At 38.3% G+C, this 16,091-nt stretch overlaps 1 protein-coding gene across 2 annotated transcripts in view; it reads left to right on the top strand.

The window, feature by feature from the left end:
• Positions 1-8,637, top strand: part of cactin — a 32,742-nt gene extending 24,105 nt beyond the window's left edge. The window contains exons 7-11 of one of the 2 annotated variants that reach the window (XM_041204328.1): positions 1,900-2,022; positions 2,690-2,749; positions 3,727-3,849; positions 4,672-4,943; positions 5,689-8,637. In XM_041204328.1, coding sequence (XP_041060262.1) covers positions 1,900-2,022; positions 2,690-2,749; positions 3,727-3,849; positions 4,672-4,943; positions 5,689-6,179 — 1,069 coding nt within the window. In that variant the 3' untranslated portion in view covers positions 6,180-8,637. The remainder of the gene's footprint in view (positions 1-1,899; positions 2,023-2,689; positions 2,750-3,726; positions 3,850-4,671; positions 4,944-5,688) is intronic. The other variant, XM_041204329.1, reaches the window with a different exon arrangement.
• The last annotated feature ends 7,454 nt before the right edge of the window (positions 8,638-16,091 follow it).

The raw sequence follows: 16,091 nt of genomic DNA, 5'->3' as shown, positions 1-16,091 counted from the left end.
ATTTGGCAAAATATTGATGATGCATATTAGGCACATGTATCCACGTGAATAGAAAGAACATGCAAGTAGTGGAGCCCCTTCCCTGGAAAAAATGGATTCAGCCTGACATATAATTTCCATTAATGTTTTTTTGTTTCTGGAATGTTGCCCAAGCTGTCTCCTCACACATGAACTTGGACAAAGAAGGCCAATGGGCTTTTTGACCCTTGGGCACCCTACAAAGAAGTTAAAACAGACTACTTAACCCTAACTGTCTGTCAGCGTTTGGCCTCCACAGGCTGAGAATAGGCAAACAACCATTAATCACATTTTTCTGCCTTGTCGCCAATTATTTTGGTCTCACTTGTGTGGTCTAAATTGTGCATTTATGGGCTGCTGACGTAGTGGATGCATGGATTGTGATCTTCCAAAATTCCTTAGATTCTAGAACAGCCCCAATGTTGGAAAGTGGCAAATTTAATGCTGCTATTTAATAAAGGATGGAGAAAGGAAACAGAAAACAACAAGCCAATTAGCTTGGCATCGGTTATAGGGAAAATGTAGGAATCCATTATTAAGAAAGTGGTAACAGGCACTTAGAAAATCATAAAATGATTAGACAGAGTCAAAGCTTTTAAAGCAGGGAAATCGTGTTGGACAAACCTATTAAAAGCTTATTCAGGATGTAACTAGCATGGTAGTTAAAGGGGGACTACTGGATGTAGTGTATTTGGATTTTCAGAAGGCATTTTAAAAGGTGCTACTCAATGTCATTACACAAGATGAGCTCGTGAGGTTGGGGGTAATATACTGGTATGGACAGAGAATTGGTTAAAGGACAGAAGATGGAACGTAGGAATAATCTGACTATTTTCAGGTTGGCAGCCTCTTGCTAGCTGAGTGCTGCAAGAATCGGTGCTGGAACCTCAAATATTTAAAATCTATATTACTGACTTTTATGATCGAGTATAAAGTATCCAGGTGTTCAGACAATGCTAAGCTAGGTGGGAAAGTAAGCTGTGAGGAGAACACGAATCTGTAAAGAGATGTAGACAGATTAACTGAGTGAGTAAGAAGGCGACTGGTGCAGTGTAATGTGCAGAAATGTGAGGTTATGGTAGGAAGAATAGAAAATCAGAATATTTTTTAAATGGTGTGAATGTGTTAAATGCTGGTCGTCAGAGAGATTTGGGTGTCCTTGCACACAAAACATGAAAAGTGACACACAAGTACAGCAAGCAGTTGGGAAGGCAAATAGTATCTTGGTCACTATTGCAAGGGAGTTACAGTGCAAGAGTGAGAAAGCCTTGCCGCAATTGTACAGGACTTTGGGTGAGACCACACCTGAGGTACTGTTTACTGTTTTGGTCTCGTACCTAAGGAAGGATATGCTTGCCTTGGGGGTGGTGCAACAAACTATAATGGGTCTGTAGTCTTTGAAGTTTTGAAGAATGAGAGGTAACCTCATTGTAACATACAAGATTCTTAGAGGGCTTGACAGGATACATGCTGAGAGGGTGTTTTCACTGGCTAGAAAGTTTGGAACTAGAGACCAGGATAAGGAGTCAGCCATTTAAGATTAAGGTGAAAAGAAGTTTTTTTCACTCAGGTTTGTGAATCTTTGGAATTCTCTACCCCATTGGGCTGTGGATGCTCAGTTCTTAAGCATAGTCAAGAGAGAGAGAATAGATTTTGGGTTCTAAGGGTATGGAGAGATGTGGGGATAGCGCAGGTAAATGGTGTTGAGTTTGAAGGTCAGCCATGATCCTATTGAATGGAAGGGCCTACTCTTGCTCCTGTTTCCAATGTTCTTTACCTAGTGAGATGTGCAAAGGTCACAGATTTTTCTTTTGTTTCCTCCATGTTGTTACTTCTTTGGGTGAATCGATACTTATTTTGTATTTGTGGTGATTCCCTCAGACTACGTGAGCGGCACCAGGATGTGCTGCGGCAGAAACTTTATAAACTGAAGCAAGAGCAGGGAGTGGAAAGTGAACCCTTGTTTCCCATTCTAAAGAAAGAATCAGAGTCTCCCAAGCACAAGTATGTATCCTTAAATTTGAGGTCTATTCTATGTGCGGTTATTGCATGGGGTGAGAGCTGTCAATGTCACTTATTTTTGCCATCTTGTACCATGCACTAAACTAATTTCTTACCTTGGAAGCATTCTTTAGAAGCTATCACACTGTAAATGTTAGCATTGTCTCATACTGGAGTCAGTTTTGTGATTAAATATCATTGATGCACGTAAATACTATTTTCATGTTATTCATTGCAGTCGATTGTGCAGGCCGCTTACCACAAAAAGTGGCTGGAAAAAGAATAACGCTCCTCTGGCAAACGGGTTAAAATGTATTGATGACAGTAAAACATCTTGGGTTTCAGCTGCTAACGAACTGATCAGAGTTTATTGTCTGAACCATGTTATTACTGCCTTGTATCAATCTACAGCCTATATATTATTCTGGATAATAGTCTTCAGGATGCTTAGGCGACAGCAGTATGATTGGGTAATTCATGTTAGTTAAAACTTCAAGTTCCATTCTGTCCAACAATTTACTATTGTGGAAATTGTCCTGTTCAAAGCACACTTGATAACTGTGTTAAGTATGAGCCATTTTCAACTAAGTGATCTTACAAGGGTGTACTTACAAAAGATTACTCTTTATATAAATTTTGTCATATTCACATCACTTGTGCAATATTTCAGCACAGATCAGAGCAGCCTGTCTTCAACTGGCAGTTGTAATGCAGAGAACCTTCCTGTCAGGTACGGATATTTGATAGGGCTAAAGGAATACTCGTAATAGATGAGGATTTTTTTCCATCTTTTCCTTGTGACGGTAAAATTCCATTTTGTTGCATGATACCTTTGTAGCTTATTTTATGCTTTGACAGTCTCTCTGTTGGATTGGTCACAGTGATTTTCAGAGTGCTATGTCACAGAAGTTTGAAAACACTGTGACTAATTGAATACAGAAATTGGACAACTGGCCACCAGTAACGTCTCTGAAATGTCAACAAGAACAAGAACTGGAGCAAACGCAGAGTCGTTACTAAAGTGGAGGAGTTCCTGGAGGATGTGCAGCAGCAGGAACGGATGATCAGTGGTCTTGTGTCTGGAAAAAAACCAGACGAAAACCTGTTCTTGTTGACGCTGGCGAATACATAAAAGATCTGGTCCATAATAAAGAATTGAAGCCACTGCGAATTGATCTAATTCTACAGTCAATTCTGCTTTCTACTGAAACATAAAAATAACTGAAATGTAATGGAATAACAGGACCATGCCTGATGCTGATTTCAGCTGAATTGCTTTAGCATTAGTTCCAAATTAAATATTTCAGCACAGTACAACCTTGCACTATTGTAGCATCTTTATAACTAAAATAATAATTCAACACTGGATGGTGAACTATTCAAGTTTAGTGTGGAATCATTTTACTCATCTCGTGGGGCATTCAAGATATTTAACTTATTATCATGAGTCCTTTTCTGAGTCTGAAGTGGCAGTGCAATGTAGAAAAACTTTGTGTCTTGGGAGTATTGATGTTGAATCTTTCTTTCGCTGTGGGGAAAAAAAATTGCTTTTTCCATCATTGCAGCATCTATCTACAACAAGTAATAGAAAGTAGCTAATATATGCTGAATATATTGTATTAGAGAAACAAACTCAAATTGTAATTACTTTTTTCTTAGTACTCTGCAGTTTCAATTTATCTAAATATTATTTTTTGTTTCCATTAGAATTGATGAAACAGACCAAAATGAATTACATCAGAACCTTTGCATGCTGAAGCAAAATCAAGGAGTTGAAAGTGAGCCCTTCTTTGCAATTCAAAAGAAAGACCCTCCGTTTCCCAAGGACAAGTATGCATTCTTACATTTTGAGACATTATGTTATATGTGGCTGCACCAGAGGCCCAGAAATGTTAACAGCCCATTTTATGGTCTGTTGGTGTAGGCATCAATTGAATTTCCGGTCTTGCAACATAAGAATTAATTAAAACCAGCTTCATACGGTAAATATTTACATTCTAGTCGATCTAATGGCATCGGTCTCAAAGTTTCTCCTCTTGGAACCCCCTTTTGCTTTTTCTCCCTTTACGTTTTTTTTCACTTAAATTCTGCTGCTTACTAATTTTTCTTTCACCTAGTTTCATGCATTTTCTCCTCTGTCTCTGCCAACCCTCTCTGTAACCTTGCCCTTTCCTCTGACCCCTCTCTGCCCTGTCACCTGCAGATCGTCAAGATTAGGACTCCCAGGTTACCTTTAAAAGATAAGCATTACTATGGATGTTTGGGATTTATTCTTTGATCTGCCAAAATGTGTACCGTCATTCTCCAATCAACCTTGTATAGGATTCAAGGTTTATAATTAATATTGGCACAGAGAGCCAGCTACTTCTACGTTGAGCATGCTTGAGATACCCCTGCACGCTGTAGAAAAGCAAACTGTTGTATCAACAGTTGCAGTAGGTCATCTAGAGCGACAGGAATATACCCACAAGAAGAATTAAACCCATTTCAGCCTGCTTTGGCAAAGCCGTGGATAAAATTCTCTTCCCTAATTAACCAAAGCATTAATGGTGCTCTCATGTTAAATAACAAATTTGAAAGTGTGTCCAACTTCATGGCCAACTAGCCATCACTATTAAAGGACGAGATTCTGATTTTATTTGTATCCTGCAGGTCGGGAGGTGAAGAAAAGGAAGCACCAGGCACTTCTGCCTCAGGAGCTTCAGAACCCAATGAAGAAGAGGAGAATGCAGAGCCTGAAGCTGAAGGAGAGGCAGTGCTCACTGAGGAGGATCTAATCCAACAGAGCTTGGATGATTACGATGCTGGAAAATACAGTCCAAAGTTACTCAGCCCTCATGAACTACCTATGGACACCCACATAGTAGATGCTGATGAGGATCTGCAAAAATTAATGATGGCAAGGCAGCAATTGCAAGTGACAGGTAAGGGATGGATCTGTTTACTCAACAATCTTCAAAATTCTGCAAGTGTTTTATAAACTGTTGTCTCACACCACAACCATTCTCTAATCATTTTTATTATCTGCGAATATTGCAAACAGCAATTCAATTTTTATTTATTACATGCTCTTTCTGCACCAGAATGTATGAAATGTCTCTTCCTTGCCTCAACAAGGGGTGACAAGACCCTTGACCTTGTTCATTTCATTTCCTGCGCCTCTGCTCTCAAAGCAACAACAGGTTCACCTTTGTTCTCACATTTCACTCTAGCGGTCTCTCAATTTGCAGACCACCACGTGCAACTTAAACCGCCTCCAGCACAATCCCATTAGTAAGGTTGTCCTCGCAACTCATATCTGCTTCCCAGTTTTTTTTATTTGTTAAGCTTTGTTAGTGCAGTAATTTATTTCTCAATGACTACTATAGCTAACAGGTTCTCATTTTTGTATGCCAACTGGACCCCTCAAATTCTGGATGGGGAGCAAGAAGAAAAGCACAATAATTATCTGACTAAGATATGTACAAGCTGTTCTTCCTAAGCACCCAGTTCCAGTAACTTAATGTGTTACATGTTGTGACTAAATAGACAAATATATTCAGGATCCATACTTTAAATCATTAATCTTAGCTATAATTATAAGCTATAGTTTCTTCAAGTAATAAATGTATTCTTTGTCAGATTGAATTATCTCCTGTTTTCAGTGTCTGTTTTACTTGTTCTGTGTAGGTGATGCCAGTGAGAGCGCTGAAGATGCATTTGTGCGCAAAGCCAAGGAGGGAATGGGAACTGATGAAGCTCAGTTCAGTGTGGAGATGCCCTTAACTGGAAAAGTGTACCTTTGGGCTGACAAATACCGTCCAAGAAAACCACGTTTCTTCAATCGTGTCCATACAGGCTTTGAGTGGAACAAATACAACCAAACCCATTATGATTTTGACAACCCTCCTCCTAAGATTGTCCAGGGTTACAAATTCAACATATTTTATCCAGACCTTATTGACAAGAGGGCAACCCCACAATATTTCCTTGAGCCATGTGTGGACAACAAGGACTTTGCAATTCTCCGCTTCCATGCAGGCCCTCCGTATGAAGATATTGCTTTTAAAATTGTGAACCGCGAGTGGGAGTACTCTCATCGGCATGGTTTTAGGTGTCAGTTTGCCAATGGAATATTTCAACTATGGTTTCATTTCAAAAGATATCGCTACAGAAGATAAAAGCACCAGAGTAAAAACTAATGACTGTTTATCATATTTAGCTTGTATCCTTTTCTGAGATTGTCAATCAGTTATGTATGTTTCAAGTGAATTTAGAATCCACAATGATGTGAGCTCATTTTAATCCTCGCCATACTGTTATTTTCCTAATAAGTTTCTATAGTTAGAGAAACATAAGCTCAAAGCAGTTCATAATGCTGCCCAGCTGCAAGAACTAAAGCTCCTAAAGTGTCTATTTTTTTTTTGCATTATTTGGGGTGTATATGTTTTATTGCCTCTTTCTCTTTTGGTGGTACTCAGCATTTCTTCATTTTTCCCTCTGATTTTTTTTTTGAGGAGGAATGTGGGAGTAGGCTCTTTATCCCCTTGAGCTTGTTTCCCCATTCAATGAGATCATGGCTGATCTGTGTGAACTCCATATACCCACCTTTGTCCCATCCCTTCACAACTTAGGCTAACAAAAAAATTTATCAAACTCAGTTTTAAAGTTAACATTTGATCTGTCATCAATTACCATTTACAGAAGAGAGTTTCAAACTTCTACCATCCTTTGAGTGAAGTGTTTCATAAATTCATTCCTGAAAAGTCTGCCTCTAAATTTTAGGCTGTGCCACCAACGTCCTAGACATTCCGACTAGTGAAAATAGCTTCTTCCAATCTATTTATTTGTTCCCCTTAATATCTTAAAATTTTTGAATAAATCACCCCTTAATTTGCCAAATTACAGGAAATGCAACTGTAGTTTGTTTAATCTCCCTTCGTAGGAAGTATCTTGGTTACCCATTCTGTGAGGATATCACTGCCACAGATCCATAATTTTTTTACCCTGTGGAGCAATACATTGGGATTCTGACATGCCATACATTTCCTAAATATAGAAAAATCTCTGTATTCCAATATGCTCCAGGAATGGGAGGTACCAGTTAATCGAACGTGCCAATTAACTGAGATGTAAGGTGAGTTCTGCGTTTTCACTCCGTGAGACCCCAGGATGATCTCACAGGTATTGAGATCTCACAAAAGGTGCCGGAGTGCACAAATGAAGTGCATGGCGCCAAGGGGAGGTGGTGCTGCAGAGCAGTGGGAGGCTGACACTTGAGTGAGGACAAGCTACCAATAACTATTATCAGTGAGTTTGACATCTCCAATCAAAAGACAGACCTGACACCAGGATTTCAAAACGAGAATTCCAGTTGGTAGAACACTGGATAATTTTACTGTAAATAATTTTTATTGGTATTATTAGCAAATAAAGATTACAATTCTGTAGTACCTTTCATCACTTGAAGATTCCCCAGTTCAATTTGCTCCCAGCAAGATTCCACGAACAATGAGATACTTAACAGAAATGTTTTTTGGTAGTGTTGAGGGATAAATGTTATTGGAACACTAGGGGAGCTCCTGCTTTTCTTTAAATAAAGCCATTGGATCCTTTACATCCACCTAAGCAGGGAAATCGGGCAGTCAGATATCTCATCAGAAAGATGACGTGTCCAACAATGCAGTAATCCCACAGTACTAGATAATATCCGTCAAGATTATGTGCTTAAATCGTAAACTTGTTAGGGCTTGATCTCACATCTGTATTTTCAAATCTACAGCATTGTTCATACTGTTGATGTATCCCTGTATGGAGATGTCCTGCAGTGAAAAAAAATTTAAGAGCTTACCTGGATCAGTTGAAGTTTTGTGTCTCATGCTGTCTGTCACACTTATGTATTGTGCATAAAGAATTTACATAAATATGGTAAAGATTAGTGATGGGTTGAGATTATCTGCCTGGCAAATTACCAAATATCATATGGATTATAATTGACCTGATTTTGATTTTGTCACTAATTCAGAGTGACTTTGAACCAGTGAAGAATGAAGAAATAGGAAATAATTGAGTACACTTAAATTGACATTTTTCCAAAAGCTACCATTTATTGAACAGAGAGTAATCATAAACATTGACCAAATTGCTTATTACTTTGTGCAGTTTTTGTCTGTAGTTGTTTTTCATTCAGATGAGAATATACACCAGGGAATAATATTTATATTGAACACATTTTTAAAAAAGATGTAGCACTGAAAGAAGTGAGTAAAATTGCATGTATAACTAGCTACCAAATGATTGAAAAGAACTGCCAAAGATTTAGCTCTGCTCTCCTGGCTGGGGCTTCAATTGGAATAGCACCATAGTTCTGGAACTTTTGCAAATTCTTATTGTGCACTGAATTAACAAGTGTTTCTACTCTACTGTGAAACTACACCATGCACCATAATAACCTGTGCGACATGAAAATAAGGTGAGAAGGACCAGTGTTTTTGTTACTGTAAAGAAGTTTTGTGTGAGATGCATCACGTGATTTGCAATTCATTTTCCCTGTACCCATAATAGTTATGTAATCTAGGCAAAAAAGTTGAAATTAATTGTGAATATTGGAGAAAACAAATTAAAGCCACTTTTTCAGCATTTTATACAGCTTACGTGAATTTAAAAAAATGATTTTTATGGCTTTTGGGATGAGTTTTATGTTGCTGAAGGGACCACTGGGGAACGCTTGAGAGGTACTCTGAGTTCTGACATCGGAGTCAGAGTTAATTAACCCTGCTTATATCTTGTCCAGTAATGACAGAAAAAGGACATTCCAATATGCAACCTCACAGTAAATGGAAGCAAATCAGAACATGTCAATCACTTCAACTAACTAGGAAGCACAGTAACATCTGATGTCAGTACTGAAATCTGGAAAGGATTGGACAAGCCAAAAGTGTGTTTTTTCAAAATTAAGCAACATTTTAAGAAATGTTAGCTTGAGTCTTGAAATGAGAATGTGTATGAAATGTTATGTCTCATCAATAATGAATTAAAGATAGTGAAGTTTGGAGTACTGGGAAAGAGGAAGAAAAGAAAATCAACAAACTTGAAGTGTGGTGTTTAAGAAGGATCCTAAGGGTAAGCTGGGTGGAGAAAGGAACTAATGAAGTATTCACTGAGGCCAGAAGAACAAGAGAACTCTTAAATAATATCAAAAGACGACAAATGAGAGTTCTTCAAACACGTTATCTATGCAGAAGGATTAATGGAAGAAGAGCAAGAGGCCAACACAAAGGAAGCAGCTAGACAATATTAAAGACTGGCTTAACCAGAACTTCAACAACAAGGTCACGCACTGCTGCTAAGATGGATAAGTTTGGAAGAGTGTGCTCACCTATGACACTTAGATGACGTTACTGGGTGCAATGCTGAGAATTAGAAGTTCAGCAGTTGTGGGAGTGGGGAAGCTTTACTTTCCTTGACAGTTCTACACCAATGATTGATTCAGCAAAAGCTAAAAATTCACTGTGAAGTAAAGCAGAATAATTTTTTTTCTGATTACAGAAATAACTAAGAAAAAAGCAAAGCTTTAATGAAGCAAAAAAGTAAGCGATCAAGATGAGAGCAGGATGGCAGTAGGAGCCTGTAATTTTCATGCAGAACCAGGAGGAGCACTTGCATTGCTGTTTTGGTGGTGGCCTGTGGGATCCTTTAAGGACTGCTGGTCAGGCCACATATAGGCTTGTTTGTTCTGAATGCAACAGATTGAAGCCAGAGATTTCCTGCTGGGAGCAGGTTCAGTGGAAGTTCCCTGTGTAATTTAGAGGCATGCCATGTATATATACGGTGGGATTGTGTCATCTGTGAGATTTCTTGCTTTCTCACCTTTTGAATCACCCTACATACTACATGCCAGGGTAAAATAGAAGTAAGGACCTGGGAACATCTAGAACATTGGCATATGAAGGGAGCTAATTCCACTTGTCTAATTTTAAATCAGACTCACTGAAGCAGACAGAAATGAGTTTCAAATAAATACTTTGCACCATCATAGTAGGTGCTGAAGATGTGATCATGGTGCAGAGCTCTCTGTCTTATGTAAATTTCCTAGCCCTAAAATTGGTAGGATCATGATTTTTATAATCAATGGATTATAATTCCTGTTTGACTGCATTTGGTGGAGTGGGATCATGAATTTTTGGATCCATTGACAACAATATTCCCACTACCTGATTCTTGATCTATTGATAATTTTAATTTACCGTCTTAATAATTATAATTATTAATAGAGGATAAATACATTATTCTGAATGTGACTGGGTACTTTATAATATCACTTCTGGTTAGGGTACTACTGGGCCACAGTACCATGTAGAAATACCGTGGCTTTTACTTTAATATTTTAATTTAAACCCTTTCCCTTTTCTGAGAGGGGGGATATGACTTTATATTAAAAATATGAAGCTGAAGTGGAGACTTGGAGGCTATGGAAGACGGTGGGAACTAGAACAACTGGCAGCCAGTCAAGGGGGAAGCAGATGCTGCAAGGCCTGAGCCTTGTGCCCTCTGACATTAACAAATGTAAACTCCTTCAGTTTTTCTTCAAATTGCTGCCTTTTGAAATTAAGAACATGACACAGGTTAAAAGGATTTGGGCTCTGTTCATTACTTCAAAGGGAGCAACAAAGGGCCATAGTACGTTGACTGTTTCCTAAACTGCATCGTCTCTGCATATGTCTTCATGCCTTTCACCGTGCTTTAAGGAAAAAAACACTCTGGTGACGTTTACTGAATGATCACAATGTAAAATCACTGAATTGGCAATGCAGAATGGTCCAAGGCAAGTTCGAAGATTATGGAGCTCTGTAGACCCTAATAAATTCTAATTTAGCCATCAGCTTTGCAGGATTTTAGATTGTTCTTCGTCAATGTTCAGTACCTGCATTTTCTTGACTAGCATTGTACCGCTGATTCAGTCTTAATTAACTGTTGTTATGAATCCAGAGTTCTGATCACAGCTTTATATGGCAACATTTAATTGAATTCTATCTGAAATTAGAGGCAAAAACAAACTCCCATTGCTAGCAAAGAATTTCTCCCCTGGCATTCACATGCATGCATGACACAGGTTCATCTGCACATGCTCATATACATATCACCAATATTTAAATTTTAACACTTTTTACATTTTTTATTTGCTTAAAATACACAAAACTAATCACCAATAGGAAATTATTACAATTTTCCTTGGCATTTGGTTCTTGAATTCGACTTCATCCTTTATTTTTTATCTAATGAATATTCTGGATGCAAGCTTTTTGTAGTTACATTTTCTGCAAGGCTTAAAGGTCAGTTTCTGTCTCTGAAACGCCACAGCCAGGAATATACAGCTGATGGAACACTTCAATATGAATTGAATAAATTTTAGCAGTTGATTGTTTAAAATACATCTCAAAACGATTTGCTTTCAGACCAGTGCTTCAGATTTCACATCAATAAAAAGTGTTAACAACATTTTACAATTTGCCCTTTTCTGATAAACACCATTCATTTATCTTTCAAGGCTTAGCATACCTAAATCTACATGGTTGTAAGTTAAGTTGAAAATGATCACATATTAGTTTGATAAGTGCCTTTAAAACATTTTCTCCTAGGAAAGAAACTAATAAATTACAGGGCAAAAAATGTTGATAGAAACTGTAAAAATATCAAATCACAAGTCTAAAAGACAAATCTATTACCTGGATAAGGTAACATTATCTGCTCAAATAATAGAGGCTTAACAGTAGTAAAGAATTGGAAACCCACCAAGAGACAATAATTTATAATGTCATTTTGATTACACGTCAGACTGCAGCTCCCTTTGGCAAATTGTGTCGGTTCTTGGCCAGTAAAGAAAAATCAGCATTGACCTATCACATCCGTTTGTTATTTAAGAACCTAAGAAATAGTAGCAGGAAGAGATCATTCAGCCCCTGAAGCATGCTCAGTCATTCAGTGCAATCATGGCTGATCTTCTACTTCAACTTCATTTTCCTGCCCACTCCCCAGGTTCCTTGATTCCCTGAGAAATCAAAAATCTATCAGTCTCCGTCTTTAATATACTTTAATGGAGCAGTGCACAACTCTCTGGGTTAGCTTTCCTGAATGAAGAAATTTCTCCTCATCTCAGTCCTAAATGATTGACCCCTTGTGCTGAGGCTGTGCCACCTCCACCTCAAACTCAGTGCTCTAAATTCCCCAGCAACAGGAAACAACCTCTTCATGCCTACCCTGTCAAACTCCTTCAGAATCTTGTGTGTTTCAATGAGTTTGCCTTTCTCATTGTTTAAAGTCCAGAGAATGGCCCAGTTTACTCAGCTTCTTGTCATTAGGACAACTCTCTTAACCCATGAACCAACCTAATGAACCCTTGTTGTATCACCTCCAAGGCAAGCAAATCCTTCCTTAAGGATTTAAGTGCTCCAGTGTGATCTCACCAAGGTCCTACACAACTGTAGCAAGACTTGCTGTTCTTGCATTCCAATCCTCTTACAATAAAGGCCTACATGCAATTTGCAACCCTAATTGCTTGCAGTACCTGCATGTTAACTCTTTCTGTTCCTTGTTCAAGTATACCCACATCTCTCTGAACATTAACATTTAAAAAGTTTCATGCCTTTAATTTTTTTTCTATTCTTACTATTCAAGTGAATAAACTCTCATTTTCCCACGTTATACATTATCTTCCACCCTGTTACCCTCTCACTTAACCTGTCTATATCTCTTTGCAGATTCTTTGTATCCTCCTCATAGCTTACATTGCCACCTAACTTTGTATCATCAACAGACTTAGATAGATTACTCAGTTCCTTCTAAGTTAGTAATACAGATTTTAAATATTGCATTGATTCTTGTAGCATTCCGCTAGTTACAATCTTGCAATCTTGAATATGCCCCATTTATCCCTCCTTGTGCTTCCTTCTGTTACTCAATCTTCCATTCATGTTAATATATTACCTCCTATTCCATGAGCCCTTATCTTGCATATTAAACTTTTGTGTGGCACCTTATTAAATGCCGTTTGGAAATCCAAGTATCCTACATCTACTGGTTCCCCTTTATTTACCCCACTAGTAATATCCACAAAAAATGTAATAAATATGTCAAAAACAATTTCCCTTTCATTGGACTATGTTGACTTTGTCTGATCCACAATTTTCTAAGTGCATTGTTAAGAATTCCTTAATTTTTATATTCAGTTTTTTAAAAAAAAAATCAGTTCAAGGTGTTTAAATGTAACCCTAAAATACATTTTTTGTAAATTTGTAATCCTCATGCCATTTTGGGATAATACCATTTTGTTGCAGGAAACTGCTGTGGAACCATTCCACAAACTCATCTTCCAAACTACCTTTGCCGATTTGATTCATTGTTGAATACAGGACAGCTGACTATAAACCATTCATCCTGCGTTTTCCATTAAAGTTTATAAAATATTAAATTTGCTGTGTCTGTTGTGCACTGCTTATTTGGGGGTTATTCCGTCATACCCCTGGTGACATATTTTATTGGAAAAGACAAGGGGGCTGGTTGTTTGGGAGCAGGAAACTTCTACACCAAGAATTCAAGACAACATGGAGAGAGAGGTTGTAGTGCCAATCCCTGCAGGCAACTTGCACATTCAGTTCATCCCACGACTTTTAAAAGTAGGGCACAATGATGCTATAATAACATATACAGGTAATGCACAAACTTACCAAAATCAGGTAGAAGCCTCATAAATATCTGCCTATTGAGATTAGATTACTTAGTTATGACCACCCACATATTTGTGCAGAGGAGAGCAGAATGCAAACACAATAAATATCCAGAATGAAAGAAAACTTTATTAAATCTTTGACAGGCACTTTATTCAGGAAGTTCTAGACCTACATGTTTGTGTGAAGTGTTTTAAACTTATTTTTCTGTATATTGTATTTCAAAGCTCGCTGTCAAACAAACTTTGGCTCTACTGAGTGAAAAAGTTGCTATTACTAAATTGAAGTATACTGTGTAAAAATATTGTATAGTAAAAAAAGTGACTCATTTAGATGTAAAGCAGAAATCTGATGCCAAGGAAGTGACTATTTCCTCATATCTGGATCCAATTTGCCAACAAACAAAACTAATCTACTGTCAGGTAAAATAACTGGTGTTTTGAAACATGTAACTATTTATATTCTAAAAATATTCTGATTATATTACAAAACCATTTATTTAATGTGTTGCTTTGAATATGGCGTAAGAATGTAGCTCAATAAATCATTTACATGTAATCATTTTAAGAGAGCTTTCAAAATATATGAAAGAATTTTCATGGAGCTCTCCATCAAGGTAACTAAAGCCTTTATTACACTTATTAAGTTATTTATACATGTGATTGCAACTAACCCTTTGGGGTGGTTAAATCCTAGGCAGCCTCTCTCAGGGCGCACTCCTTGAAAGAAAGAAAGAAGAAATTTGCATTTATCTAGCACCCTACAGCATTGTTCACACATTGCCCCAATAATAAATTACCTTAACAACTATACAACAATAAAGCAACCAATTTGTGCACAGCATGGACACATGGACAGCAGTGGTGTTGGTTGAGGTAGGAATCTTAGCCAGCACACTAAGAAAGTATCCAGCTCATCTTCAAAATGTATAATGGAATCATTAGCATCTACCTGAACTGGGGTACAGTCCCTTGGTTTCATGGATCAACTGAAGGACAGTGCCTGCATTAATAAACTCTCCCAATTATAGACTGAAGTTTTAACCTCATGCTTCAAGTTTTGAATTGGTCTTGAATCCACAACCTCCTTACTCTGAGTAAAGGGGACTCCAAATTGACTAAACTGACACCCTGGATGAGAGCAGAGATTTTGTGAGAATGGCAAATTTGGGATTGAGTTGGACTTGAACTAATGACATATGTGGCAACTCAAGGGACATACAATACCAAATGTTACCATGGGACTCCCTCCCTGTAACTTGATAGACACCTGGCACATGAAAAGTGAGCTCAGTGAGCAGTGCATCATGTTGCCTGGGAAGTACAAAAAGATGAGACAGCAACTGAAGTTTATGGCAGATGAAACTCAGGAGATCAGAGTCTTGGAGTGAAAAAGACATAAATGAAGAATCCAGCAACAGATGGGCTGATGTAGAAATGAAGATGGACAATGTTTATGGACAAGGGTTGATCACAGAATCACAGGACTGCTACAGCTCAGAAGGAGGCTATTTGGCCCATCATGTCTGCACTGGATCTCCGAATGAACAATTCCCTTAATGCCTTTTTCCTGCCTTCTTCCCCTAACCCTACACATTCTTCCTTTTCAGATAGTAGTCTGATTCCTTTTTGAATGATTTGATTGAACCTGCCTCCACCACTCAGGTAGTGCATTCCAGACCTTAACCGCTCACTGTGTGAAAAAGATTTTTCTTATATCACTTTTGCTTCTTTTGCCAATTACTATAAACCTGTGCCCTCATTCTCAATCCTTTCATGAGCGGGAACAGTTTTTCCCTATCTGCTCTGTCTAAACCCTTCACGATTTCGAATATCTATATCAAATCTCCTCTCAGTGTCTTCTTTTCTCCAAGGAAAACAATCCTAACTGCTCCAATGTATCTTCACAATTGAAGTTCCTTATCCCTGGAACCATTCTTGTGAATCTTTTCTGCGCTGTCTCCAGTGCCTTCACATCCTTCCTAACGTGCGGTGCCCAGAACTGGACACAATACTCCAGCTGAGACTGAACTAGTGTCCTACATTGCTGAAAGAGTCATTGGGCGCAATCACCCCAGATTTGCACTAAGTCTGGTAGCAGGCTTGAAAAAGAACGTGTTACCCACTGGCCACAATGGTGGGTTTTCGCACTGTTTTGTCACATTCCCATCTCATTAATTATGCATTTCTGGGAAACATGCGCCCTCTGATTCACCTGCCCCACAGGCACCTCAGGCCTTCATTAAACCGGGTGCCATATTTAAAGGCTGCCTGTGCAAAGAGCTGGCACTTTAAGGGGTAGGAAGCTGCTGGGAACTGTTGGCTGCCAAAGAGAGGAAACATGTGACACCTACTTGAAGCGCCCACTGGA

The sequence above is a fragment of the Carcharodon carcharias genome, chromosome 14 (genome assembly GCF_017639515.1).
Source record: "Carcharodon carcharias isolate sCarCar2 chromosome 14, sCarCar2.pri, whole genome shotgun sequence".
Classification (NCBI taxonomy): Eukaryota; Metazoa; Chordata; class Chondrichthyes; order Lamniformes; family Lamnidae; genus Carcharodon; species Carcharodon carcharias.
This window is presented reverse-complemented; position numbering and strand designations above follow the sequence as displayed.